A 27,797-nucleotide genomic window follows, 5' to 3' on the forward strand; every position below is an offset into this window, starting at 1 on the left:
TTTCACTGCACCCCTGAATGCCAAACAGGCTTGGGAATGCCAAGGCTAACACTGAGCTTTACCTTCAGCATCAGCTCAGTGAGGCAGACTGCTCTTTCTGAAGGACAGGATACAACTGTCCAGAGAGCCCAATGGGAAATCAGGGCAGAAGCAATAATTTTAGTGCTGCCCAGGTCAGAGGTGGGGAGGGAAGGGGGAAATTGTTTTGTAAATATTCAAACTGAAGAAAGAAATAGAGGGAAAGGAATTTAATCTGTTTTGAAAACTGGAATCAGCTGTTGCATGGGAGACGTTGGCATTTTTTCAGCAGTAGAAAAATTCCTGATCAGCACCAAAACCAATACTTACAAGATCTGAGGTGAGTCCCGCAAATTTCAATTTATAAAGTCAGTTTGTTATTCTAAATGCCAATTGCATGCCTTGGGCTGAATTTATTTAAGTTTATGTATTGAAAATAAATTCTCCAATTCCAGAAACACCACAAGCATAGAAACAGATCAATTTGCTCACAGTAAATTTTCAAGCCTCCTCAGGAGTTCATAGAAGAACCCAGCATTTGGCAGGGACATACTTCTGTGGCCTCTGAAATGCTTTCTGCAGATCTCCAAGCTCAACCAGGGAAGAATGACAGAGTTTAATAGAAAAACCACCACTTGCACATGCAAAGTTTTGATTCTTTTTCCCATTCCAGCCCTCGCAACTGTGCACTCACAGCCCTCAGCTTTCTGCACGTAGTATGTACCTCAGGCACTGCTCAGACAACACAAACAACCCACACAACTTCAAATTACCCTTGCTACCTGCCAAACACATTTTCTTCTAGAAGGCTGTACTCTGTGCTGAGGCAGTAAGATTTTTGGTTTTGCTTTTTCCTCCAATTGAATTTTTTCTCCTTTCATGTGAATTGCTGAACATGACTCTCAACTACAGAGCAGTAAGTACAGTTTCTCTCATTTTACCATCAAAGGAAGCAAGAATAGGAGAATCTGTCTGGCCCAAGCCACACAAGTCCCAGAAGTCTCATACTGTCCACTTAAACCTCATCTGCTTAGAAACATTTGGTACGTAAAGTTGCACATTTGGTGAGTGTCTCTAAAAGTGCAAATACTTAGACTCAAAAGTTAATAAACAACAGACATCATTAAACAGAGCAGCTCAGGAAGTATAACACCAGAATAAATGCTTGAATAAATGCTTGAATAAAACATCTAAACTCCCCTCCCAGAGGTAGGAGAAGAACCCATGAATCCTGGATGCCCCATTCTCTTGCTGTCCAGGCACAGGCAGAACACGCATTAGTTGCCCAATGCAGCGTAAGCCAAGCAAACACCCCACCATTCCTACCAGCTAAGAACAACAGAGTCTGACAGGAGACTCACACAAGTCAGTAGCATCTGCACAGCACCCTGACCATGCAAAGTGCCAGGCCAATGCTATGAAATTATCAACTGACCTCAACAGATGCTAAACATTCATGTCCCAGGAGACAGGGTAATAAATAGAGGTGCCTAAGCAGCACTCAAGGAAGGAGATATTCAAGGCAGGTTAAGGAGCCAGCTGCAGGCGCCCACCTTATATCTCCACGTGCAGAAGAGAGACAGCATGACTCTTCATGCAGTAAAACCTGTGGAGGATCCATGTATATCTTGTGCAGGATTAGGACAGTGCATTGCAAACACAAGATGTGCCTCCTGGGCATGGAGGCAGTGCTACCTACACCCTCATTTAAACAGGAGCTTCGCAGAGGTCATGTTTTGTAACTCCAGACTCTGCTGTCATGTCTACTAGCAAGCCACTCACTGAATTAAGGTAACCAGCTACTTGCTTAGGGCTTTGTAAAGGTTTAGACTTTCTTCTTGTTAAGTTGCCTTTTTTACATCTTGACAGCTGTAAAAGAAATTGTTTCATGATACAGCAACATTTAGTTTAGATTGCTGCTATGTGTTGTAAGGAATGCACCAGGAAATAAAAGCCTGCAGCCACACTCTGCACAACAGGCAAATTTCTGACCTAGATGAGAACAAAAGTTCCAATGGTAAAAACTTGGTCCTGATGTCATTACAGCCTCTTGTGCCATACTCCTATTTCTATTAGCCACAGACAAAAATGAGAGGCATTGCTACGAAATGGAAACTCTACACCAATCCTCAAAAGTATCACTGGAAACTGCTAGGACTCATCAAATATCAGAAAGGCTATAGCTTTCTGTCCCAGGTAAAAAGTTTAGAATAAAAAGGGCCCAGCATCTATAGCAGCATTTGACCATGGCAAGCACCATATGATTTACTATCATCAATATTGACTGTTAAAAGTTAAAAATAATATTGACTGTTAAAAGTTAAAAACAAGGTTATACTAAGTGCCAAGTAAGAATTGCTACAAGAGAGCAAGTCACAGACATGGCTGTGTGTCTTTCCCCTGCTCACTCACACATCCCATCTCCACTGGTCAGGTGCTCACACCATCTTACATTGACTTTTGGTGTCTGCTACTGCATTAACATACTCAATGCAGCCCTTCCCTTGCAGGCCCAAGCAGGAACTCTCACCCTTTCCTAGCCACTGATCTTAATGAAACCTGCTGGAACTTAAAACCTCCATCGACTCTGTGCTTGTGTCAGTTTGGGTTGCAATTGGCCAGCAAACCTCAGTGAGGTGGGAAGGTCAGGTGCATGCACCCACCAGTCTCTCTGGCTGGTCAGCGCATTGCTTCCTTAGGGGAGCAGATGTCAAGACAGGTCTTGGCAAAGTAAAAGCCAATTCCAGCCCTGCTTATTTGTGCTAAGAGCACAATCAGCCTACCAGGGCACTCAGTGCTCAGTTCAATTACTGCACAAAGTCCGCAGCTGGGGTAAGGGTGGGTCACAGAGACAAAGAGCTTAAAGAAAACAGACTTAAAAATCCTATCAAGCACCAATTTAAATCTAGCAGGACTCTTGCCATTTTTACCCATTTTGGCCCAGCAGTGCTCTGAAGGACCCTAGTTTTCAAGAGACACAGACTCAAAGGCATCCACAATATAAATGGCGGTAATAACTTAATCCTGCTTTTGTGCAAGACAATTCAAACCATTAAGAGTTTAGCAAATGCTAGGAGGGTCCAGCAGATGCTTCAAGGGAAGAAAAATTGTTTGCTTTGGATATCTAATGCAAAGAAATCTGCAAAGTCTGCAAAACACCCTTGCTCAGGCACCATCTCCTCCTGCCACAACAAGCAGCATTTCAGCAATTTTCCACTGGTTAGTGTGAAGTTGTCAAAAGAAAAGCACAAACCAACAGGCTTGGCCCTTCAATACAACAGGGAAGTAGGAAAATGTAAAAAGTCACAAAGACATTTTGATTTTTGCAACAAAATTTTTCCAAGAGTGTGAATACTTCCACTGTACCTTCCAACCCCTTTACTAACAGTATGTAATGACAGAAAGCTCTTGGGAAAGAGCAATAGTAGGATTCATGGAAGAAAACTTCTAACAATGCAGCAAAATGAATCTGGTCATCCAGTAACACTCATTCCAAACACAGGACATAACTGTGTTTATGTCACCTCTCCATCCAGTGGAGCAGTCTGATCAGAAAATGGGCTCCATCTGGAGGTATGAGATGGGAGACAAGGACAAACAGCCTGTGCAGAAACTGGCATTAGTTGGGGAAGGACTGATAACTCCTCCATGAAAAAACCCAGTCACACAGAACTACACAGCTGCAGAGGCCATGAGTGAAAGCTCATGCATAAATGGGTAAAAAAACCACCCAAGCAATTAAAGATCATGATCTAGAGTTCAACTCTCCCTCAACACAACCACTAGAGACTCTGATGGCTGTATTGTGACTCCAAAGTATAAGCTGGGCAACCAAGAGATTCAAAGCTTCTTCTAGTATTACCCAAGGTGCCCATGGGCAGATATGCACACAGATACATGTGTGCTGCCTGGGAAGGCTGCAAAGAATGTCAGCAAGGCTTTGGAAGCTCTGAGATTACCAGGACTATTACTGAGTAAATGCAGTGGAAAGGGGAAAACAGGAGTCCACCATACTACACCCACCTTGTCTCTTCAAACATTTTTCAAGCCTTGCAATGCAGCAATAGATCAGAGGTCTCCTTCTAGGCTCTACATATCCCACAGAGTCAACCACAACTACCAAAAATGGTCCTAAGGACATGTAATCTTGAATTATCACCTGGAGAACGTGTTCCTAGCATAGTGCATGATGCTGTCAAAGTCATAGGTCTCTCCAAGTGAGTTCACTTCCCCAGCTTCCATCTTTAAAAAGTTGTACTCCTGACCTGTGATGACAAACAAAAAGGAAAAGAAACAAACCATTCTTAGAGAATAAAAACAAAAAACAACTTTTACCTGTGGGAGCCTAGAATGAAATGGATATGCTCCTCTGTTTCAACAGCTCCAGCCGGACATCCAAAATTTCTATTCATACAGCTATTTTGACCCTTACCCCTCAGCAATATTTCTTCTTCTCTATCCCAACCTTCAGACCATCAGCATTTTCCACAAGTGTAGCAAGAAAGGTTTCTACCCAGCCAAAAGCCAGGTGGAATAACCTGAAGCATGATTTTACCTTGCTGTATGTTCTCTCTGATGATAGTGACATGCTGGTCCCTGTCAGGCCGCGTGTGCTCATGCCAGAAACCCACCACATGACCCAGCTCATGAGCCACGATACCAAACTTGTCACAGTTCTTTCCAATGGAGATTGCCTGAGGGCCCCCGCCTCGGCGACCCACGTAGGAGCAACACCTGGAAAAGAAAACCCACAAACCCATCAGCACATCAGTGACTTGAGGAACTCTAAAACACAGGAACAGAGCATGGCATATGGCAGGGTTCAGGAGAGGCCAGCAGTTGCATACACTATATGTACTTACATGTAAGTACAAAGAAAACATAAAGAAAAAAGTGTGTACCTATAAACAAGCACATGTACACTGAAGTGTTATCTCAGGAAAAAAGAATCCAGAAAGGCTTAGCACCTTCTGAGCAAATACTAAACGATCCTAGCAATCCTCACTGAAAGTGACCAGCTGCATCTCTGTGACAGATAGATTTCCAAGCTAGCCATTGGTGTTTTTTGGGCCAGACTTACAAAGCCAGGTGAAAGTGCTGTTTGCAATAGAGAGCTGCAGGGAATGTGTGCATCACTTACCCACACGTTCTGTACGTGAACACAATGAAGCTCTCTTCATCAGTCCTCTCCACAAAGGTCACACAAGTGTGCTTCTCCCAGTGCCTCATTGCTTGCTTAAAGATAGCTCTCTGAGTTCCTGGAAAGGAAACCAAGAGGAGCAAACAGTGAAGGCCAGGCTTTCAGGAAAATCTCTAATGGATTTCATCTGGATATGGGAGCAGTCAACCTTTCAAACAGCCAACCTTATACTGTAGACATCTCTTGGACCCTGGGGCCAACTTCCAGCTATAGCATTACCTTCCTGTATCTTCTTTTCTCTCCTTATATCTGATGAATTTACTGCTCTAATTAAATAGGTAGAAAACTTTACAGATTAAGTACATCAATATTTGTGAATATAAAACATGTCACCTTTCTAGGTACAGGCCATTCTGGCAGAGCTGCCAAGTGGTCTGATCTGAACACCACACACAAGTGATGTGCCAAATTTGCTCTCATGACATGAATTAATGATCATGCCCATCTTTCAAGACCCAGGAATCTCACGAGTGTTACAGATGCTCTTCAAAACTAAGGCAAAGTTATTGCCAGGACCCCAGAGTACTTCTGCTCCTGCTCTTCCAACAGCAGAGAGAATGCTCTTCTGGAAAAACAGGGGGCAAGCACAGCTCACCAATGGCTAGCTCACAGGTCTGGCCTCTAAAGAAAAGTGACTCAGTCACTCAAGTATTTCTTGGACTCCAAGAGAAGAACCATCTCAGGGCACACCTCAGCTTCAGGCTTCCACAGTGCACAACTCCTCGTGCAATCATTCCCACCCTACCTCAGCAGACAGATTCCCAAGGACCTGAGCCTGTGGGATAACTCTGCTCCAGAGATTTCCTGCACAGTTTGACACACAGACCCATGGCAAAGAGAAAGCAGTGCTTTCACCACTGACCGGTGAAATTTCCTCCGATGACATAGGGGATGACGCCCCCAGGCCAGATCCTCTCGGCCCGGGCCGTGGTGGCCCTGCGCACTCTGGCAGAGGGGTGTGCATCCATCCCGGGCTCATCCGTGCGCTCCTTCCTCCTGGGGCTCCCTGCAAGCGTCCTGTTCTGCCTGCCATCTGCAACACAGAGTGGCAACACTGTTTAAATCCTCTTTAGCTCCACCTGCAGCCCTCAGGCAATACCCCGGAGCTTCAGAAAAAGACCAAAAGAAAAAAGCAAGGTGTTAAACCAAAACAGAAGTCATAACCTGATTTGCCAGTGATTTTTTTGGGACTTTGAGACGGCTAATCTATAGAAAACTGTCCCTTCTTGTTTTGGAGCCTCCATATGCACCATGCCAAAGCTGCTCTCCCATTAGGGTGTCAAAGCACATCCTTCCCTGTCTCTAGCCACTCCTTCTCTGCAACAGCAACTTCACAGATGGGGACACAGTACTCAAGGGGAACAGAAGGTAGAAATCAAGCTTAGATGTCACTGTATATTCTCAACTTGCCCTATCTATCCACTCATCTGCAGAGAATGGTTTGTTCTATTATGAACAGCTTCACAGCAACAACTACTCATTTGAGCTTGCTTGGAAGAAGGTGACAGACTCTTAACTCTGAAATCTGTACTGAAAAGTATTACTTTGGTTTCACATACCAGGTCTTGGGTGGTTTGGAAATCTATAAAGATGGGACAGTCTCTGTTGGAGGAGGATGCTCAGGATGGGAAAAACAGAAGTGCAGATCTCCATCCATGCTGAATCTCTTCATTTTAATGAAAAGGAGCAAAAATACAAAAGGGAAAGCACAACACATTTCTTGTTACAAAGGGTACAGCAGCCCTGCCTGTGTGGTGTTCAGCACTGACCTTGAAATCTGCAAGCAGATTCACACAGGCTTCTAGGCAGACCCTGTCCCTTGCCCTGCATTTGTGCTGCTGCTCACTCTCTGCTCAGATACTGGTTATGCCTACACGAGTTGCACTTTTAATGTGCTGGTATCTTTACTCAAATAATCCTTTACTCAAAGCTTCCTGATTGTTCACCCCCCTAATTGAGGTGCCATGGGCAACTCAAACCCTCAAAGCAGACACAGTCCAGCTGAGCTTTACAGGCCTCTGTGCGCAGACACCACTGCTTAGATAAGCTCCCTGTGCTGCTCAGCCAACTCATCGGCTGGACTAGGGCAAAGGAATAACAGAGTACAGGGGTTGCTATGCCTTCAGCGAGTGCTGGCCTCAAGGGTCACTCCAAGGTGAACATCTTTGTCACTCTGAGGAGCAGCACCACTGACAGTGGCTCACAGCACACTGCCGTGCAGCCCAAGGATGGCAATTTGTATGTAAATCAGCAAGACTGGCCACAGCTTTGCTTTCCAAGTCAGAGACATGGGCTGCTGGGTTATTAAAAAGCAGAGGTCCTGCTAAGACCTTCCTCTAGTGACCAGGGGGGCTGCTGAGAGCCTCTTCCCCTATTCATCCCTCCAGCTGAAGCACCAGTAAGCAAACCACTACTGTCAAGGCTGAGGGGATCGATACAATGGGAAGGAAATCCAGGCAGTGTAAGGGAATGAAAAGAATGAACTTTAAACCCTCCCTCCTGCTTCACCAGGTCAAGCCCTTCCTGCTGAAGACCTTGCTCTGAGCTGCAGGACAAAAACGGGAATTTGCCTTTTGTTCCTCTTACTCCTAAGCACCTTCCTGCCATTTCAGAAGCTGCCCCATCCCCAGGCCAGCTGCTGGATCCTGGAAGGCAGATGCTCTGAGGTTCGGGGTTCTCCCAAAAAAGGAAGAACCACCCTCCTGCCTACACCTGGTACTGCTGGTACCAGGCACCAGCACAAACATCGGCATTGAAATGGCCACAGCTAGAAGAAGTGATAGGGTCTCAGGATAGAAGTAGTCTTGTCTTCTATCCACAAACTGCTCCTGTGCCTGCTCAAAATCTCTGTGGATTTGCACATGGGCAGCTCCTGACAGCAACCCAAGTGAGGAGGTGTCTGCCCTGGGCTCTCCTGTGCCTGGTGCAGCAGCAGCTCTGCACAGGGGACTCTGGGTCCTCACTTCTGTGCGTCAACGCTTCCATTCCTTGCCAGTAACACACACTCTTGGGCAAGTTCTCCTCACCAACAGCTCTTGACTGCTCCTTAGTAGGTACTTTTCTGCCTTTAACAACTGAAATTTATTAAATTCTCCTCCCTGGAGAGGCCTGACGCATTCTTCTAGCAGGGCCTGCTTGTGGGTAAGAGTGAGCTGTTGCCTCTGTATCACTTTGGTTATTTTTCCCCTTTCATTCACTTATTAAATTATCTTTATCTCGACCAATGGGTTTTCTCACTCTTGCTTTCTCACCTCTCCTGCTAGAGGACGGGGAATAGTGACTTCGCTTGGCTTCTGGCTGGGGTCAACCCATCACATTATACAAGGCAAACCCACCCCTTCAGAGAGTTCACCAACAGCAAAGAACGTATGGGCAGGGCTGATCTCCCAGGCATGGAGGCACACACATGTACAAAACAGTACAAAATATCTTTTTACAGAGGGTAAAAAAAGTAAATAAAAGATACCCAAAGGTCTGGGTGGGGTAACACATTACCCTTTTTAACTGCTTTGTCACTGTTGTCGGTTGAAGTGGCATTTTCACTCGACACCTCTTCTCCCAGGCCTCCTGCAAAAGAAAAAAGAGCAGAGACTCATCTCTGGTGAGCTGGCTGGCAGAGCTCTGATGTGGAAAGGACAGCAGCTATCAGTAATGCCAGCTGGGGGTCTGCTGGCCACAGAAACTGTCTGCTTTCCCTGTTCAGGGAGCAGGGACTAAACCCTTGATAGAGCTAGGCACTTTTCCTAGATTTATTCCTAGCTTACAGTGACACTTTGCAACTCATTACTATACCATGCCTAAGTTTCTCCATATGCTGAACAAGCAGAAAGTCTCTTCTAGGGAAGGCTAATTTCATGGAGATTTAATGAGAGCAGGAGTTGAATGAGCTGATCTCTGTAGAGGTATTGCAAGAGCAAATTTCTGTAGTCTTGGTGGCAAGATAAAGCATGAAGAGCATGGTGAACCACCACATGCAGAAAAGAATACACTGTTGGTCATACAGCGCTGCTGGATGCAGTGTGGACACTTCCAAGACAGCTGGACATCTTCCAGTCACTGAAACAGTCCTGCTTTGCCAGCTGGAAAACTCTCCTTTGCTCTGGAGCTGGCTTCTAGCAAATCCTTCTCCAGCCTGTCCAACAGGGCAAGGACAGGGGAAAAGGGATATCTCTGGCAGCTTGGAGAAGGACTAAGAGGATGGTAACAAATCTCCAACATTATATACTATAAACGATATGAGTATCAGGAAAATGATGATGAAAGATAGCTACAAAACAATTCAGAAGAAAATAAAATACCCAGCCTTTCAGCTGGCTATAGGTTAGAGCTTCCTAGTCCAAGAGACACAGTAAATCAGGGTTTGTCTCCCAAAGGAAGTGCCATAGTTTAACAGAGCTTGGCTGGACAAAAGCCATTAGATGTGTGAACAGGAACAAGCCTGATTCAACAAGATGGATTGCTCTGAACTCTATCACTCTTTTCCAGCTTCAATGTCCCATCCCAAGATTTCCCTTTGTTTTCTTTCATGCCCGGTCCTCGTCACTTCCTTAAGCCCAAGCTCAACAAAAGTTCCTCTCCTCAGTTTTACATCCCCAGGACTTCTCCCACCCCCACCCCTGCAAAGTATGCTATTCTTCACACAGTATCTCATTCCATTTAAAGGAAACCCCAACTAGCCATTCATCACCAGAATTATTAAGGCATGCAGTCTTTGCTGAGGCAAAGGATAATTTTGTATTTCTAAATAAATGCAGCTTGCTTCCAGTCACAAACAGATTGCTTCTTAATTGAACTTAGGAGGTGAATTATATGGTGAATTAGGGAAAAAGAACAACTCTGTATTTAGTGAATTGTTCTCCTAAGAGGGAGCTGCATGGGATTGAATTGCAAATGATGGCACCAACCCCTGGAGCCGGCCCCTGTGCGCTGCCCGAGCCGCTGACCTCTGCCGCCGGAGCGCGCGGCTGCTCCGAGCCCTGAGCGCATTCTTTCCCAGAGATCAGCACAGGCCCTGGTTTCTTATGCAAAGAGGAGGTTTGAATAAACTAGCATGACTAATGAAATCTACAACATCTTTGCATATTTTGTCTTATAGCAGCCCGTGAAAAGGGAGAGTGCTGCACAAAAGCCAGATATGGGGGTGCATATATACCAGATATTTTCAAACTCTAATCTCACTCATACAGACAGGAAGCATCCACAGCCTTGTGTCACATAAAGGTGTTTGGAAACAAACATGAACATTTTAGAAGACCCTTTTCTGATTCACTTGAGTTTTTAGACATTTCCTATCACCATGATGCCTAAAGATATCCCAAAAATTAAAGTCACTGGACAGACATTTAGTCCTCTTCTGATTCTTTCCAAGAGAGGGCTAATGTAGGACCCCAGAAGAAGTGATTGGTCATTAACAATAAATAAGAAAGCCAAGAAATGCACCTTGTATCTGGAGGCAGTTGCACATAGATTGCAGATAATATGTAGGTCCTGCCATCCCCTCAACACATTCCTGAAGTGGTACCTATCTGTCAGACTACTCTGTCACAGCCAGAAGCAGAACATACTCCAGTGTTACTGCTCCAGAGCATGAAATACCCAGATTTGTACTGAAGCCCATTATCACTGGAAGCACTGAAGAGGAGAAGGGAGATTTCCAGTTTGACATTGTGCTCTGTAGAAAGCCAATAAAAGCAGGCTGGGTATCCCACAAAGACATGACATTGACTTTAATGGATTTCCAGCAGTTAACAAGCCCCCAAGATCACTTTCATCCTCACTACTTTCCACCCACCGCTGTGCTAGACCAGCACCCATCCTTCTTCAGCTTGAGTTTTGTATGCTTCTCCCACAATCAGTTGAAAATACAGAATTTGTTGGGTCATGTCTCCATGCACAGAGCTGTACTAGATCTCCTAAACCCTCTTAACCTCCACATTTTTGTAATTCAATTCTTCCTAATAATTCATCCTATTTAACAGGTGCAACCCCAGCAGAACACTGCTGGAGTCCCTGACCAGGCAACTTACTTCTGTGCATGACCTGGCAGAGACACAGAAGAGATTCTCTACCCAGGCTGGGGAATATTCCACCTTCTACCTACAGTGCACTTGTACAACAACTTGTTTTTGTGTTTCTCACAGACCAGCACTGCCAAGGGAGCTTGGCTAACTGAAGGAAATGTCCAGTAGCTTGAATGAACCACAAATCTGAGATAAACACACCATGTCTGCAAGCATGGCTGAAGAACAGGTGTATAAATTGTTTTCAGGAGCTAGAAGCAGCCTGAGGTGGTAAGTAAGGGTCCAGTAAAGCAGAAAGCAGCAGGCTGGGGCACTGCTGTGAAGAAAGCAGTTTCTCTCACTCTCCCAGGAGAGGAAAATGAAAATCCAATTTTGTTAAATGAAGTCCAAGTTGTTCAGCTGAAACCAAAGTAAAGGACAACATATTAAGAGAGAGTGCACAAAGCATGCCAGCAAAGCTATGCTGTTGGTAGTTCCCTTGCACCACTAGCACAGGCAAAGATGTGCAGCCTGAAGGAAGAGCAGGGAACAGATTCCATTCAGAACCCTCACTTCCAGTAAAAGAGGGTGGGACTTGGAGAAGTGGCAATATATCAGACCTGAAAACGTGCCTTCTACAAGATGCAATTTAGGATTGAAGGCATTTATTGCTGTGCATGTTCTGGTTTGGCTTTTTTTGGTTAAGCCCAGGTAATCTGAATCACCAAAAAGGGGACAACCAGATCTCTGATCAACTAAAGCTTCTGTGCTTCTTCCACTTGTTTATGGACCATGAAAGGCTTCTTGTCTGAAAAAGGAAGAGGAAAGCCAGGCAAAGCAGTGAAGCAGCCTGCTGGTGAATCAGAATGCATATAATTGGCCCAGAAATACCTACCACCCTCCTATTGGGCCCATTTAAGATCTCAAAGCTGCTTGAGGAGCTGCTGACTTCCAAAACATTTTAGCACCATCTGTCTTTTAGCTTGCATTGGAAAATGCTACTCTGAGGCAAGATGAGTTACCCACCTGAAAGCAAGGGAGAAACATCAGTCTACCCTGAGTCAAACTTCATTTTCAAATGATGCCTATCTATAATGTTAGTCTAAAACCCAACAAGTGACAATAGGAATTGTAGTTGTCTGAAAAACTGCAGGTTGAGAACACACAATATTCTTACACAGGAAATTGGATGGGATGAAGCTTGCAACACCACCTTTTTCCAAATTGTAAAAGTTGCCATTAAAATCAAAACCTGTGTCAGAACAGGACCAAGCCAGGATACTTTTTCCTCTCCAGACCAATAAAGAATCTTTTCATGTTCACAGAGTTTTCTTTTCCCTTTCCTGGTTGCTGTCCACACAGGGAAAGGGTTCCACAGCTGAACTTTGAAGACAGCTACCACCCATATGCTCATCACCTCTGCTGAGGACAAAGGAGCCCACAGTGAGCACTGAGGACTTTGACAGATTTTCCAATTTTTCTGATTTAGCAGAGAGTAACTTGGCTGTGCACATAATTATTTGCTCTCAGGTGAATCAAACCACATCAAGACTTTTTCGAATACATCTTACTGTGGAGAAAAGGCCATTTCAGAGCTGGACTACAACACAGTGATAAAAAAATGCTTTTGAAAAATTATTAATTACTTCATCTCCCCTATCTTATATGTTAGAACACCCTGCTTTCATAGTCTCACTCAATATACGGGCTGTTCACATACCATGGCTTAGAGACTGGATTTCAAACAGAGAATGAAGCACCAACAAAACCAAGTAGTGTAGTTAACATTAAACACTAGGCATTCTTTAGAGTTTCAGTTCTTGTCAGTGCTGTCATATTATGACCATCAGAGAAGCTCCTGGAAAAGCAGGATAAGTCAGACAATGCAAACATGCAATTTTTAACTTCATTAACCAGTGGTCAAGAACTGTTTAGCATAGGAAAAAACTTTATTTCACTGGGTTTTCTAAGCACAGAAAAAGTGATGATTTTATTAAAACAATTTCTGCTGGGAAAATGCATTCAGAATACAGAACAGATGTTTCCCAGAGCTGGTGGAGAGTCTATAGCAAAAACCTTTCATAAACCCCTGTACCCTGGAGATCTGAGCAAATGATTTGAGATATATCCTTCAGCATTTCCTGTCAGTGGAATAGCTGAAGCTCCCTCAATTTACTTAAAGAAAAAGAAATTAAAGAAAGGAAGAATTCTGAGCCCCAAATTCCCTGCAGGAATCTGTTTTTCCTATTCAGAGTAAGCTGACTAGCTGCAATAACTCAGGAGAGTCCCAAGGTCCAGAGGCTTGACAGGCAGATGTGTCATCTCCCCATCAGCTGTGAATGCTGGTGTAGGGAAGGAGGACAGTGGCCTCACAGGGAAGTTCACGAGAGGAGGAAGGTGAGTGAGCTAAGCAAACCCAGGGCTGCCATAGACATGAGCTGCAAAGCACTTCATGGACCAAAATCTTCTGCTGGCCAGCTGTACTTGGAGTGGGATGGCAGGCAGAGCAGAAGTGCAGGCAGCACCATTCCCAAACACCCTGTATTTTCCCTGGATACTGCCTGCTCTTCTGGAAGTGGCAACATTGCTTTTATACTGTGATGCATCCGGTTTTTAAAGAAGGCATTGGAAGAAAGGGGACAGTCTGACCCAACCTCTCCACTGAGAGTTAATGCTTAAGGGGACCAACACTCTCTGGGTAAAAGGAAGGACTGAAGACTGAAAGAGGTGTTTTCTTGTGGGCTGCAACAATCACTTCTGTTTCCTCAGGTAAAAAGACAGATAAATGAGAGATAAATGATACCTACAACCTGTGTCATTTCACTAGTTCCTTCCAGTGACAAAGAGCCCTGCAAGCACAGTGCTTTTACTGAGGCAAGTGAAAATGAAATACTGAAGTGGGCACATGAGTATCCTGGCCATGTGGGTGTCTCTGTTATGCAGCCAGGTCCCCACACATGGTGTAAGACTTCTCCTCTCCCAGCATATAAACTGAGTAATGCATAGTACCAACTGTCCCCATCCCCTTGCACTTGATTTCTTGTCAATCTGATGGATCAATATCTACTCCTAACAGGTGTCTGCTTCACTATTACATTCCTCTCAATTCACAAAACCCACCTTCCCCAAAAGACATTTGTCTGTCTTTTGGAAGGAAACAGAAAGGAAAAGGAAGAAGGAAAGTGAACTTGCAGGCAATAAGGAAACTGTAAGAGCTGGCTTGGGTTCACCCATTGCTGTCCCAGTGGACAGTACCAACCTCACAGTCCCCCTCTGGCTGACATTCCTTTCCTTCTCACCTGCAGAGTCTGATTTCTTCAGCCTCAGTGCAGCCCAGGCTGCTCCAGACAGGGCCATGCACTATTCCCTGTGCTGCCCTGCTCCAGCTGGGGCTCCAGGGAGAGCCTGCTGCTCCCAGCAACCCAGCCAGGCCACTCCTTCCCTTCAACCTTCCTAATCCCCTTGTTTTCCCCCCACCTTGTTTATGCAGGATAAAAATTCACTCAAAATGAAAGCACTTACATGGGAAGCTAAATTATGTTTGAATGGAATTAAAACTCTTTCCATGAAGAATGTTTTGTGCCACTAAAGAGACCTTTCCTCCTGCCTAGACATTCGGACACTCAGAGTCCTGGAGCTTCTTGGAGAGTTTTTGGTACCTTCTTATGCCCTGGGAGCCTGAACCATGTTTAACAGGCAGCTGAGCAGCCTAAGCACATAGAGCTGAGACACTTCATCTGCTTGTTTCCTACCAGCTCCACCACAGCCCATTTAAACAGCACCTGAAACCAACTGCCAAGCCAGGGAAACTGAGGCAGGAGCCATTACTGCAGCCAGACAAGTGGGACTTAAAACACTCTGGGAGCACAAGCCAAATGTAGCCACTCTTAGGTAACCTCAGACCATCTCCTTCCACAAGGTCTCCCTGCCTCCCTGGTGGAAGAGGTGTCCAAATCCCTTGCTGTCATTGGAAGAGCTGTGGGGGAATTGAGGACTGAGGCACTTTCCTCCTGCCCCATGGGTGCTGGGGGAGCTTCCCTGTCCCTCCCAGGGCCAGCTGTGCTTTGCAGGGGGAGTGGGGTGTCAAACCCACCCACCACAAACTGACTCCAGGATTGAGCAACAACCGAAGAAAAGGAGTGGCTAATCCCCTCCCTAACACAGCCTGATGCATCTCACACTCCCTTTCCCTCTCTAGGAAGTGGAACTGCAACATAATCTGAATATTTCCTTTTGCTTCTGATCTTTGCCCTGGAGAAACTTGTTACCCATTCCCTGCGGCTGTCCAAGTTACCATCTGGCCTCAGAAATACAACAGCAAACACAGTCCAGTGTTCCAGCCTAAAACTAATTTGCTTTCTTTCCCCACTTGACAGCTGAATAAATACTTTGTCCTCACCATTTGAAAACGGGGGCTGCAGCAAAGGGGTTTTGTCCACTGCAGCTACAAGCATCAGCCTTGTCTCCAAATTAAGCCCGAACAAGTGGCTCAAAGCGAACACATTTATTCCACAAATGTAACCCCTTTCTGCATAGAATCAACCACGAGCAGTTTACAACTTCTAATTTATTTGTTGCTTGCTATTGTCCAACAAGCCATTTTGGCAATTGATTGTTCCCTGGACCTTCCAGACATTTTTCTGATCAGTGTAAGCAACTTTTATTTTGTGGACACAGATTCCTGTTTGAAAGTAGAGAGTCTGAGAGTCAAGACAGCCCAGCCAGTCTTTCAGAGTGATCATCCTGCAATGACTGCTCTCAGAGCTTATTAGACTCTACTCTTTCATGGGCTGGCTCTGCCCCCAGACTCATCTGCCTAAAACACTCTCAGAAATGATGAGGCAGTTTATGCAATTGAGGCAAATACAATTTTTCATTTGAGCAAATATTCAAGGAAATTAGGCATTTGCCCAGCTCTGAACCACAAATGCATGATTTAGCCAATGCCACAGTTATTGGCTAAGCACTGTCGAATTTTACAATTAGGGTAATGGATTTAACTTTCAATGTAATTTCCATATGGATAAACTGATCTCCTCAAGTACATTCGCCCATGTGCTCCCTTCATCACAGTTAATTAATATAAAACTATTTAATAACGTCCACTCAAATACAAAAGACCATTCAGACTCTTCTGGCGTCAGTAAAAGCAACAGCCTCCAAATGTGATACACCAGCTGTAGACGAGAGCAAAAGAAAATTTAATTAAGAGCGATCAAGAGCACGACAGTTGCAAACAGAAATCAGATTTTATAAATGTTCTACACTGTGATTATCCCAGCTCCTGAAAGGGTTAATTGTGCCAACCAGTACCAACTTCCAGGTGCTTTAGATGTGCCCAAGAGACCTTTGAGATGAGGAAAGTAGTGGGGCTGGGAGCCAAAACCTGGCATAGCTAAGCATGGAGCAGCAGGGATTTGGCATCATGTGTGCAGGAGCACTGCAGCAGCCTTGCCCAGAGCTGCAGCCCTGCCCAGAGCTGGTGGTGGCACCACACTCAACAGGAAGAAACTACTGAAACACTGTTTGGAAGCAGCTTCAGCCATAGCATCAATGGATAGCTTCTGCAGATGTTTTTGGGTGCTTAAATAATGTTAATTGCTCATTAACAAAATCCATGCTATTTCATTTCTGAAGTGAAGCATTTGACAAGAGTGATACTGAGTTACTTGCCTTCCTGGATGATTTCTGAAAGAAGCATATGAATTGTGACTCACAAGATAAGCACAACTGAAGCTTCCACTAAGAATGAGTAAGTGGCAGTGTTTGAAATAGCTGGGGATTTTTGTTACAATGGAGAAAGCTTTATTGCTTGGATGGATTCATTTGTGCAATATTGCAGCACTCATAAAACCACTAAAATAAAACTGTGTAAGGCTCAACATTGACTGCACAGCAGAAATCAAACCACTTATTTTGACAGGTGGAAGGCCACCATCCAGAAAACTTGATTTCAGGGAACAGTGCATTTACAAAACAAACTCTGTTGAGCATGTGACCAGCTGCCACTGGGAACTTAGACAGGAAGAAAAAGAACATCTTAGTCCACAGGAAATGTGGGGCAAGTAACAGGGCCGTGCCATTCAGGTTGTGCTCTGCTCATTCAGGTGTGCTCAGCACCTATTGCTTGGGACTGTCTTTACCCTGCCCTGCACAACCTTTACCACAAACAAAGGGGAAAAAGGAGATAGATTTCATTTCTCTGTTTGTCACAAGTCTGGAACACCACAGCCAAGTGTGTAAAGGAATACTGCAAGCCCACTAGCCCCGCCTGGTTTCAAAGCAACACGCAATACTGGAAAGACCCTAGCTGAAAGAAAATCAGAGCCTGCCTATCTGTTGGTGGGACAGGTGGAGTAAAGACTCTAGCACCTCTTGTTACTTGCTACTCAGGCAGGTCTCGAGCAGCACCCACTGCACAGGAAGGCACTGGACAGCCCCTGAGAACAGGCAGATGTGGCCAACATCCTGATTGCCATGCTGTCCTGACTCAGGGCTTCTTCTCCAGCCTTACCAGGGAGATCTGTCCCCTTTGCACATAATACACCTCCACACTTTGGCATCTTCACTTGATGACCTTCTCTCCTACCACCAAGCACCAGACTGGCAGATTCTAGTCCTGTGACTAGAAAAAGTGCATCCCTAAGATGAGAAAAATCCCTCTCAATAATTTCCAGAAAAGACTTCAAGCTGGCACTCAGAAACCCACAAAGAAAAGCACTTGGTGTGAAAATATCAAACCTAAGATAGGCATTTTCTAGCAGAAGAGTCTTAACTAGAGAGGGAATCAGAAGGTCTACCAGCTAATGGTACGGGATTTATGCTTAGTTATCCCTATGCTAGAGAAAATCAGGCAAGTCTGAGAAGGTTGCAATAGGAATGTAAGACTCTGGGCTGGGAGAAAAAAGCACAGTATCTGCTTTTCTTTAAAGAGAAGATCAGTGGCTTATTGCATGGAAGGGTAGATTTGGGACAGGGGATAACTCTGAAAAGCAGAGGGAACAAGAACACTCTCAGTCCTAGAGGACTTACTCAGCTCCTCCAAAGGGGAGCTCCTGCTTTGCCTTAGCAAACCACAGAACTGTGGGAAATGCATTTCATGGCTGTCTGCTCTGGTAAAACCCCTGAGTGAATCAACTCACAGAGGTAAACATTTGGACTAGTCATAGGAAAATCATCTGGCACAGCTAACCAAACCTCAGCATCAGGCCAGCTGTAGGCACCTACCTTTCCACTCCTGAGGCTCCTCTTCCTGTTAAAAATGTGCCTGGACTGCAAAGAGACATCCCCAGCATTCATGTCACGTGTTGGGGAAAACTGAAAGGAGGTATGCAGACAGCTGGACAGAGCCCTCAGACAGGTCTGCTGGAACAAAGATGCTCCTCTACTCACACAGGAGGAAGCAACCTTCACTAAAGATTTCCCACTAGGGATTTCCCAGGGAAAGAGCAGACCCCTGCAGAGAGTTCACAGATGTGGGTTATGTTACAGCACGTACACACTTACTTGCATTGCTCCTGGCCAATTGTGATGAATACAGCTCAGGTTAAGTTAGCACATACCAGAGACTTGCTCCAAGCCTAAATAAATTAAAAGCTGGGCTCCAAGAAGCCCTAAATGCTATGATTCTGTGGTTCTGTGAAACCTAGCAATGCTGAAGTCTACTCCTCCTACCCTGAACTGAGTGACATTACAGTAGAACACCAAATATGAGTTACAGTGGGAAAACCAGCTGAGGTGGCAAGCATGTGTCAAATCAGCTGAATTTAACAGTTTTGCTTTCAAATCCATAAATCAGATCATCCCTGGAATCTCAGTCACGGTCTAAATCCCTGGATTTTGCAGTCTTCTAGAAGTATATTTTGCGCTAAGTTAAATTTCACTAGAAACACATGAGTAGCATTCAAAAGGACTCTGATGCAATGTGCAGCACTGCTACTGGCCACAGCCCCTCCACTGAGGAAGCTCTCACAAAGTGAGACAGCAGAAACCCTGCTGGTACTGCCACCAGTACCTTAAGCATTCCACTGGAGAATTCCTGCTCTCCAGCCTGAAGTTAACTAGCACAACTCTCAGCAGGAGAGCTGCACTCCAGCAACCTGTCCAGCAAGTAAATCCAGCTTACACAGGAATCAATGCCTTTCCTCAAGAATGCAACCAGAGACAGACGAGCACCTTAAAACAAGAACAAGCAAAGCATCCTGTTGCAGGTGGGCCCATGTGCAGATGTGGTGAGGCAGCAGAGCAGCTGAGTGTATTTTCACAGCACACTCAAGAACAGCAGAGCTGCTGCCAATGAACCAGGTCCCTGCCCTTAGGACAAGGTCTAATGTCAGAGCCTCCAGTCACTGACAGCAGCCTCTGTGTCCCCTGATTTCAGCAGAGAGCCTGGGCTCAAATACATCCCTCTCCCAGCTGCACTGTGATCTGAAGCATTACTCTAGCTAGAAAAGATGTTCTCTGAATTTCTTCTGCCAGTCATTTGTAGCAGTGTGAAAGGCACATCTGCGCCTTCAAGCCATGAGCCTCAAAACCTCTCAGGATGAGAGGTAAAGAAAACTTGTTTGGACTGTTCTTGAAAAGCATTCTTGGCCACAGTGGGATGTGGAGTCAGCTTCTTAGCAGCAAGCCCAGCACAGCATGGCATCAGTGAGGGCAGCCAGATGCCCTCAGCTTCTGATCTGCTGCTGCCAAATCCTGAAGAGACAAACTTGCCCTTCTTATTTACAGAGGTGCCTTTCAGGACTAGAAACAGTATCTATGATACAAAAGTCAGGTAAAGGGGTAGCGTATCAGAAAAGTCCTCATAATCCCCAAAATGCCCATAAAAACTTAAATCAAGCCAGTTATAAAACAGGCATATACTACTAAGAGGCATGGCAAGAAATAAGGTCATCTTCCTCTGTGCCTAATGCTTCAGCAGGTAATCACCTTGCACCGCTGGACTCATTTGGGCCCAAAAGAGAGGTGACACTGTGCAATTTCCCAGCCTGCCTCTAGATTCTCTTTTTCCCACTGCAGCAGATGAAGCCTCAAAGTTTTCAGTCATATTTCTTCTAAACTAAATTATATCGTAAAAGCAAATATTTTCACTAGAGTTTAAAAAAAACCAAGAAACTTTTCAGAACTGCAAACTTTTTGAAAAATCTTTCATCAAAGTGATTAGGGGTTGGTGATGCATGGGCTTGCTGAGATAGCACTCACTGGCAGATCTCCAGGTAACAGATTCATTTCATTATGTTCTGAACCATTACTGTCTCTCTACCAAATCCTAAGGGGATACATTTCAACACCACTGCATGAGAACACCTGATTTTCATAGTAAACATAACATCTAAACTTGATCCCACAGAAACAGAGATAGGGAGGCAGCTAAGACCTGCATTTTAACAATATGCCTCATTGTTTGTGCCTTCTTCTAGCAGGAAAACATCTTTAAGGAAGAGGAGAAATTCCTTGTTAGGCAGATTTTATATGGTGTTACACATGGTGATAGCAGGATGAGCAGGTGATGTGGTGGACATAGTTTGCTCTGCAAAATTTCTTATATTATAAAGCAACAAACAAAAAAATCACAAGCAAGTCTCAGAGTTTAGGACTTAGGTCCAAAGGAGAACGGCCAATGAGGGGGAAAAAAAATTCTGGCTTAGAAAATTAGAAAAATCTTAACTCAAAGAAAGGTCAAATGTTCAACTTTAAACAGCTCTTTCGCCAGATCACTGATTAGAATAAAACTAGGTTTCAGGTGAAACAGAGCTGAGGTGAGAGACCTGTGGAAAGGAGCCCAGAAGTCATGTAATGATCACAATTAAAATTGGGTTGGAGGACAGTACTTTGGGAAAAACCTTCAGGGATGTCATGGAAGGGTCATAACAAGAAATGAACTAGTTGGTAGCTCTTGTTAGAGCACATCTCCTGGCATCCACTCACAGTTAATCTGCACTGCATGCAAACAGCCTCACACAGCTCAGAGCTGTACCCAAGTCACTGCAGATCAACATGCAGACTTTAACAGCTGCTTAGATTAACTGGGTTCCACTCAGCCACAGACTACCACCATGCCTGCCTTTCCCTCAACAGGCCTGAAGGAAACTCCACTTGTACAATGTGATCTAATGCGGGATGCTTGCACACAAGATGCTATTGAAAACCTACTGCAGTTTTAGATGCTTGACCTGTACTCTTCCTGGTAAATTTTTAGGAAGGAAGCTCCTTTGGAGCAAATAAGACTGCTCACATGAATAAGGACTATCAGGTCATAAACTGCACTCCAGAAGGCTTTAAGTACATAACACAAGTGATGCAATTCTCTGTGTAATGTCAATTCCCAATGTGACCACTAACACAAAAGAATCTGAGTGTAATGGACAAAGTCAAAGATGACCATCATTGCTGGAGCACTGAGGTAAGGTGTCAAGGAGACAGCCACCCCTAAAATCCACATGAGCAGTTTTTGAGGGGATTGCCAAAGAGCTCTGAGCCAGCATTGCTCAGAGGGAAGGAACCATGGTCCTGCTCTGTGACTTTACCAAGGAGACAATGCTATTTGGTCCATTGCTTTCAGATGCTAGGAATAAAACACCAACTCCAATATTTGCTGAGAAAATGCTTGGAAACACTGAACTTTAAGGCATTTCATTCTCAAACAGGCTCACAAATATTTAGTTTCTGAAAAATTACCATCGCATTTCTGCAAGCAGGAAATTATTGGAGAAAACATGCCTGAAGCACACTCACACTGTGAAATTAAGCTGAGGACAGAGATCCATGACAGAGACCCATGGCAAAATCCAAAGATTTCTCTGATTCCCTTCCCGTCTCTCTCAAGGACCCAGAGAAGTACCTAGCTATTTACTAGACAATGACTGGGAGAGGGTGAAGAAGGGGAAAACTTGAAACATCTGACAGTCTGTGTCTTTACCAGCCAAGGCAAAACTTTCCCCCAAGCAGTACAATGCTGGATCCAGAGGACCATGTGTCCAATGACTTCTGAGCACATGGGAACCTCAATCCTCTGGCAGAGCCTGACAGCTGCAGATGCTCCATACCACCTATCAGGGTGCACACCTACAAACAAGCCCAGCAGTGTCAAACTGCACAATTTTCCATTCTCCTTCCAGCTGAACAGCATTTTCTGGGAACAAGGGAACAACAGTGGGCCAGAAGAATGCCTGGATGCTGAACAGCATGGTGAGAAGGGCAGCTCCCTGCAGGAAGAGCCTGGGTGTCTGTGTATAGGTACCAAGGACTTCCTCCACTATACCACTAATCCGATTAACAGCTTTAGGCAACTCTGAAATGTTATCATTCAAGGGCTTCCATTCATAAAGGGTCTTAGGCTGTTTCTGCACAGAGGTTGCATTCTTCCCACTAGAAATAAAGCAGGGAGTAGCATTTTCTCCCAGGGAAGAATGGAGCCCAATCCCCCACCATGCTGAAGTAGGCCACCCTCTTACAATTCACAAGAGTGTCAAACAAGCCTCACAAGAGAAAAATCAACCCTTCCTGCCCATGCCAAGAGCCCCTCACAGGGCAGGTGACCACAGAGATGCCTCTGTGTGTGCCCTGCAGAAAGCATCCCAGTCCCAGGGGCGGCCCATTTGTCAGCTGCACTCCCAGGGGTACAAATGAAACCTGCTAGAGATGAGGACAAGGGAAAGTGAGTGAGGCGACATCTCCGTTCACCCAAGGCAAAGCACTGTGTGATGCATCAGTAAAAAGTGCAAAGAAGAGACTGGTCCAAACACACCACACGAGCCATGGCTGTAAGAGACCCGTGGCAGCATTAAATGATACAGATGTGAGTTATAAAACCCAGTTCATTTTCCAGATGGCACAGGTCTGGCACCAGTGCCAAGTGAAAGAAATGTGCTAGACATGACAACTAAAAAAGCTACCAGAGAAAACGGATACATTCAAACATATCTGACTTTACTTTCCCAGTAATGTCCTCATCTAACTTCAGGAATCAACAAAGGGATGTGAAAGAGATTAATGCTACCTGTCCCACCTAGTCCTCATTTTCTGATATATCTTCTGCTCCTAACAACCTACCACCTAAGAATGTGTGACAGCCAAAAACATGATGGGCTAAGTGACACAGCAATACAGGACAATGGCATTTCCAGGGAGCTAGCCATCATCTGAAGAACTGGACAGCCCTTCTCTACCCAGAATTTCAGGTACATTGACAAATAAATATGCCTGTGTTGGATGTGTCATGTTTCACACTCATCCCAACAGGAAGGTGGACCACTCATCCCCAGAACCAGACCTACATGGTACTGAGATGCTCTGAAGCCACAGCTAGGCAGTTACAAGGAAAGAGAACCAGCCACCAGTGCTTTCAAATGACAGATGAGCTGAGTTGCACAGGGGTCAGGTGAACATACAGTTTCAGTGATTTTTGCCTTTACCCACCCTGTCACCCTACTTGCCTAGAGGCAGAACAGCAAAGAAAAACAGAAATTTGTTCCGACCCTCTTTGTCTCCAGTCCCTCTGGTACATCTCAGAGCTCAGACTTCCAGCAATTTCTCTCTTGCAGCATAAAGTGAACTAGAGGGAAAAACACTGTGGGGAGCCCTCTGAATCAGATGCAGTGTTTCAGAGACTGTTAGAGCTGGAGTCCAGTCGGAGTCCTGAGTCAAGAAACACCTTTGGTCCTGCATGAGACCGAGCACACATTAGAGTTGCACAGAGGACAAACTGAGCACATGCTTTACAGAAAATCAACACCATTGTTAACCTATTTTGATTAGAATATCACTTCTAGGGCAGTCTGGATGCACGATTGCAATGAGTTTCACTAGGCAGACAGCTGAGAAAATATGTTATTCCATTAAGATCATATAGGGAAAGAAAAAGGGGCACAATACGAGTCAGAACTCCTGACAAACTGAGTGGCTCAACTTCAAACATATCTCCTTCCAAATTAGCAAAAAAGCTATTTCCTCATAGAAAGAGACCAGTGCTATAAATCTGAAAATATCCCTCAGACAAGATAGGATTTGGCTATATCAATCTGTGACTTGATTTTTATTTAACAAAGCTCAGAGCTGGATCTCACCCTTGGTGCCATAGCTGAGCTCTGCACACACCACCCTGGCTGTGGGAACAGCACCAGCAGGGAAATGGAAGCGCTCCTTCCCTAAGGACAAAAGCAGGTGAGAGAAGGCATCCCCACGCCAGGGCTGCCCTTACCTGAAGTGTGTCTTGCGTGGCCATCTGAGTGCTTTGTTAAGTCAGCAGTTCTGTCTATTTGAAACAACTTCAGATCATCTTCATCTAAAGCGATATCTCCCCAAAAGGCAGCTGGAGAGAAACAAAGTGCAATTAGTTCAGTTTTTATTTTGGAAGGAAGGCACAGTTCCCAGCTGGCTTGTATCACACATAAAAGGCAATGACTTCATGGACCAGAAAAAGGCCAAAGGTTGCTGCAGTTCTAGAAGTACCAACAGGGGATGGACATGAGTGGAGGCCAAGTGACAGCACTTCCATTAAATCCCAGCATAGATGCACCAAAATGAGATGATTACCTGGAATCCCTTGTGCCACTCACTCACTCAGGTGTGACTCCCAACAAGGTGGTGTTCACTCCCCATTAAAGCCTGCAGGAGGCAAGCACCAGCACTGTCCTATTTCCTGTGAAGGAGCCAGGTAAGTCACAGCTCAGATCCTCACTGAGACACTGCACCATCCCCAGGTGAACAGTGTGTGTAAGACTGGAGAAGAGCAGTGAAGCACTCCAGCCCAGCAGTGGATACCTAAAGGCTACAGGATCAGGATCTCACACACCCAGACACACTGCACTGGTCCCAGTCCAACCTGAGAGCCAGCCTACCATTTCCACTTAGCTGGAGAAACACCAGTTATTTGTCCCCTTGTGGATTAGTTCCCTAGATTTAAGTTTGCAGAATTTTCAGTTCTGTAAAAATCTTTGCATTTCAGTCAGAAGGCAGGAAAATAAGGTAAACAAACGGATCACTTGACATTCACAGCTCAGAGAAACAGACTAGAAATCATTTGAGTGGAAAAAATTACACCCCTAGAGTATCCTGGCTGAGTTGATGCTGCACAATACCAATAGGTACCATTTTGAGAATTTGAACAAAATAAACACAGGCAAGGAGGCTGTTGACCAAGCCTAGCAGATCTTTCAGAGACAAACATTACAGAGCTCTTAAAACTCATACAAGAAGCCTGTATAGGCTGATGAAAAATTAGAAAAAACAGAGTTAATTAATCAATGATGCAGTTGAAGAGAACTCAGTCAGACAGATGAGGAACAATACTAAGGCACTGTCCGCAACAATGACCAGATTTGATGAAATTTCTTTTTACTTCTCTTGTTAAGTCAACATTTACATTACTTGAGGGGAAAAAACATCCCATTGCTGCACTAGGAACATAACTGATCAGAGCATGTTAGACCTGAAAAACCAATGTGCTTTACCAATCATCTCACTTTTACTGCCAAGACCAAATGGAACACGGACCTTTGCCTGAATATCAGAAACTTGCAATCAGATCTATGGCAATTGAATTAAGAAGGGTTAACTCAGAGTTCTCTGACACAACATGGTACTGGTTCTGATACAGGACTTCATTCCTGTATTCTGCACCTCAGTCAGTACAATAGTGTTTGCCAATGTCACTGGTCTGGGATGTGGGCATGGAAAGACATCTTTGCTTGCTGCTGCCTGCTACAAGCAGCAGAGCCCTGGCATGAGCAGAGGGAGACTCCACTGCTTCTCCCTTTCCCTGGGACAAAGCTGTCTCCCCTGTTTACCTGGCTGTGGCAGCCTTAAGAGAAGCTGGTTCCAGCTTTTTAACTGGGTCTCCTCAAAATTGCTACCAAAACCCAGGTCCAGAAGAGGACAGAGCTAATCCAGACAAATCTATAACAGACTAACATCATCAATAACTAGGGTAGACCCTCCATTTGCTACACAAACACAGAACTAAGGCTCAATTCTGGGCAATCCAAGCCACGACTCAGAACAGAGAACGCAAAACACTGGCAGATCCCCCCCAGGTAACAAGTCTACCAGTACAGCCAAACATCCCAAGATGATTGGGGTGGAAGTGGAAGAAAGCAGTGACATAGGTTCCTGTGACTGCAGTTTGAAGAGAAGGCGTTTTATCCATCCACAGAAATGACTTGCCCAGAGCAATGTGGCAGTGAAGAGGCAGAGATGCAAATGGGATCCCAATGCCATCCCATCACCTCCCCAGCCACGTCTGGGGAGTCATTGCTGTAGTGGCCACCTGCCACCAGCGTTCCCTTCCCTCTTGTCCAACTCATAGCCACCACCCTGGGCTCTCAGTGGCTCTTTCCCTAGCACCACACAGTCTGTCTCAGCTAAGGCAGCCCATGCCAGAACACAGCTCTCAGGGCAAGCCTGCAGTGTGGATTTACACCAATGGAATTGTTATGTTTTCCTTCCCAATGAAAGGCAGCAGTTTACTCCCAGTTCTAGCAAAGAGATCTCTTTCTCTTACAAAGTAATACATCATCCTGAAAGACAGCCCACTACAAAAGCAGAATTTCCCCAGCATTTTTTTCCAGCTCTCAGCAGTCCCAGCGTGCTCCAGGGTAACCATGATTTATCCCAGTCCCCAACCAGCTGAACAATTTTCCTTGCTGGAAGTCCCAGCTGAGAATGCTACACTGCAACTTCTCCTGTGCCATCAAAGGCCCCTTCCCAAAGGCTGCAAGCCTGAAAGGCTGCCTGCACCCAGAGGGAGCTGTCCCACAGGAAAGCCCAAGCACTTTATTTTAAAGGGTCACAAGTTCAGAGAATGCTGGCAAACGAAACATCTGAAACCATCCCCTCTGGATTCTTTTACTGAGTTCTCCATTTTAATTTAATGTGGGAAGATTTCCAATTAAAAAAAAAAAAAAAAAAAAAACAACAGAAACAAACAAAAATATAAATCTCCAAACAGCAGGCTAACAAGCTTGGAAAGCAGAGTTTCTCTTGGCAGAGCTCTGCAGTGTACACCCAGGTGCAAACTCTTAACACAGTGCAAGAGCATGCCAGCTTTTCTTTTAGAAAATGCATTAATCCCTCTGGATAGCAGGAACAGAGCAGCTCTTATTGAGCTTGATGGAGCCAAATATGAGAGACTTTGCTCCTCTACTGGACTGGGAACCTGCACCAACCACCTGAATGCTGAACCTCACCACCCCCAGCACATGCAACGGAGAGCAGTTCTTTCCTGGGCAAAGGGGAAGGATGACTAAACAAACAAATTCAGCACCAAAATGAAAAAAGCAGCCTGGCAAGCTGTCTGCATTCTCAGCACATTTCTCCCACATGAAAACAGTCCACATGCTGACATCTGAATGTGTGCTGAGCACAGGGTGCCATGACAGCAGGAGCTAAGGCAGGTGGCACCGGGAAGGAGAACACTTCCTCTGGGCACAGGACAGGCTCAACAGTTTTCCAGAGCCCAAAACCATAAATGTCTTCACAGTCCTCATTTTCCACAGTAACATTTTGGGGAATCCCCAGCAATGTGACAGCACAGTGTCTTCTTTCTAAAAAGTTCATCACTCTCCCCTGTGATTCACCTC

The 27,797-nt window shown here is 45.1% G+C and overlaps 1 protein-coding gene across 2 annotated transcripts in view; it reads right to left on the reverse strand.

The window, feature by feature from the left end:
- The window catches only part of TLL2 (tolloid like 2), an 85,452-nt gene that overhangs the window by 29,658 nt on the left and 27,997 nt on the right, over positions 1–27,797 (reverse strand). Inside the window, exons 2-7 of one of the 2 annotated variants that reach the window (XM_058028858.1) lie at positions 24,419–24,529; positions 8,714–8,785; positions 6,081–6,251; positions 5,159–5,276; positions 4,574–4,752; positions 4,178–4,283 (exon numbers count right to left, since the gene is read on the reverse strand). In XM_058028858.1, coding sequence (XP_057884841.1) covers positions 4,178–4,283; positions 4,574–4,752; positions 5,159–5,276; positions 6,081–6,251; positions 8,714–8,785; positions 24,419–24,529 — 757 coding nt within the window. The remainder of the gene's footprint in view (positions 1–4,177; positions 4,284–4,573; positions 4,753–5,158; positions 5,277–6,080; positions 6,252–8,713; positions 8,786–24,418; positions 24,530–27,797) is intronic. The other variant, XM_058028859.1, reaches the window with a different exon arrangement.

This window comes from Melospiza georgiana, chromosome 8 (assembly GCF_028018845.1).
Source record: "Melospiza georgiana isolate bMelGeo1 chromosome 8, bMelGeo1.pri, whole genome shotgun sequence".
NCBI lineage: Eukaryota > Metazoa > Chordata > Aves > Passeriformes > Passerellidae > Melospiza > Melospiza georgiana.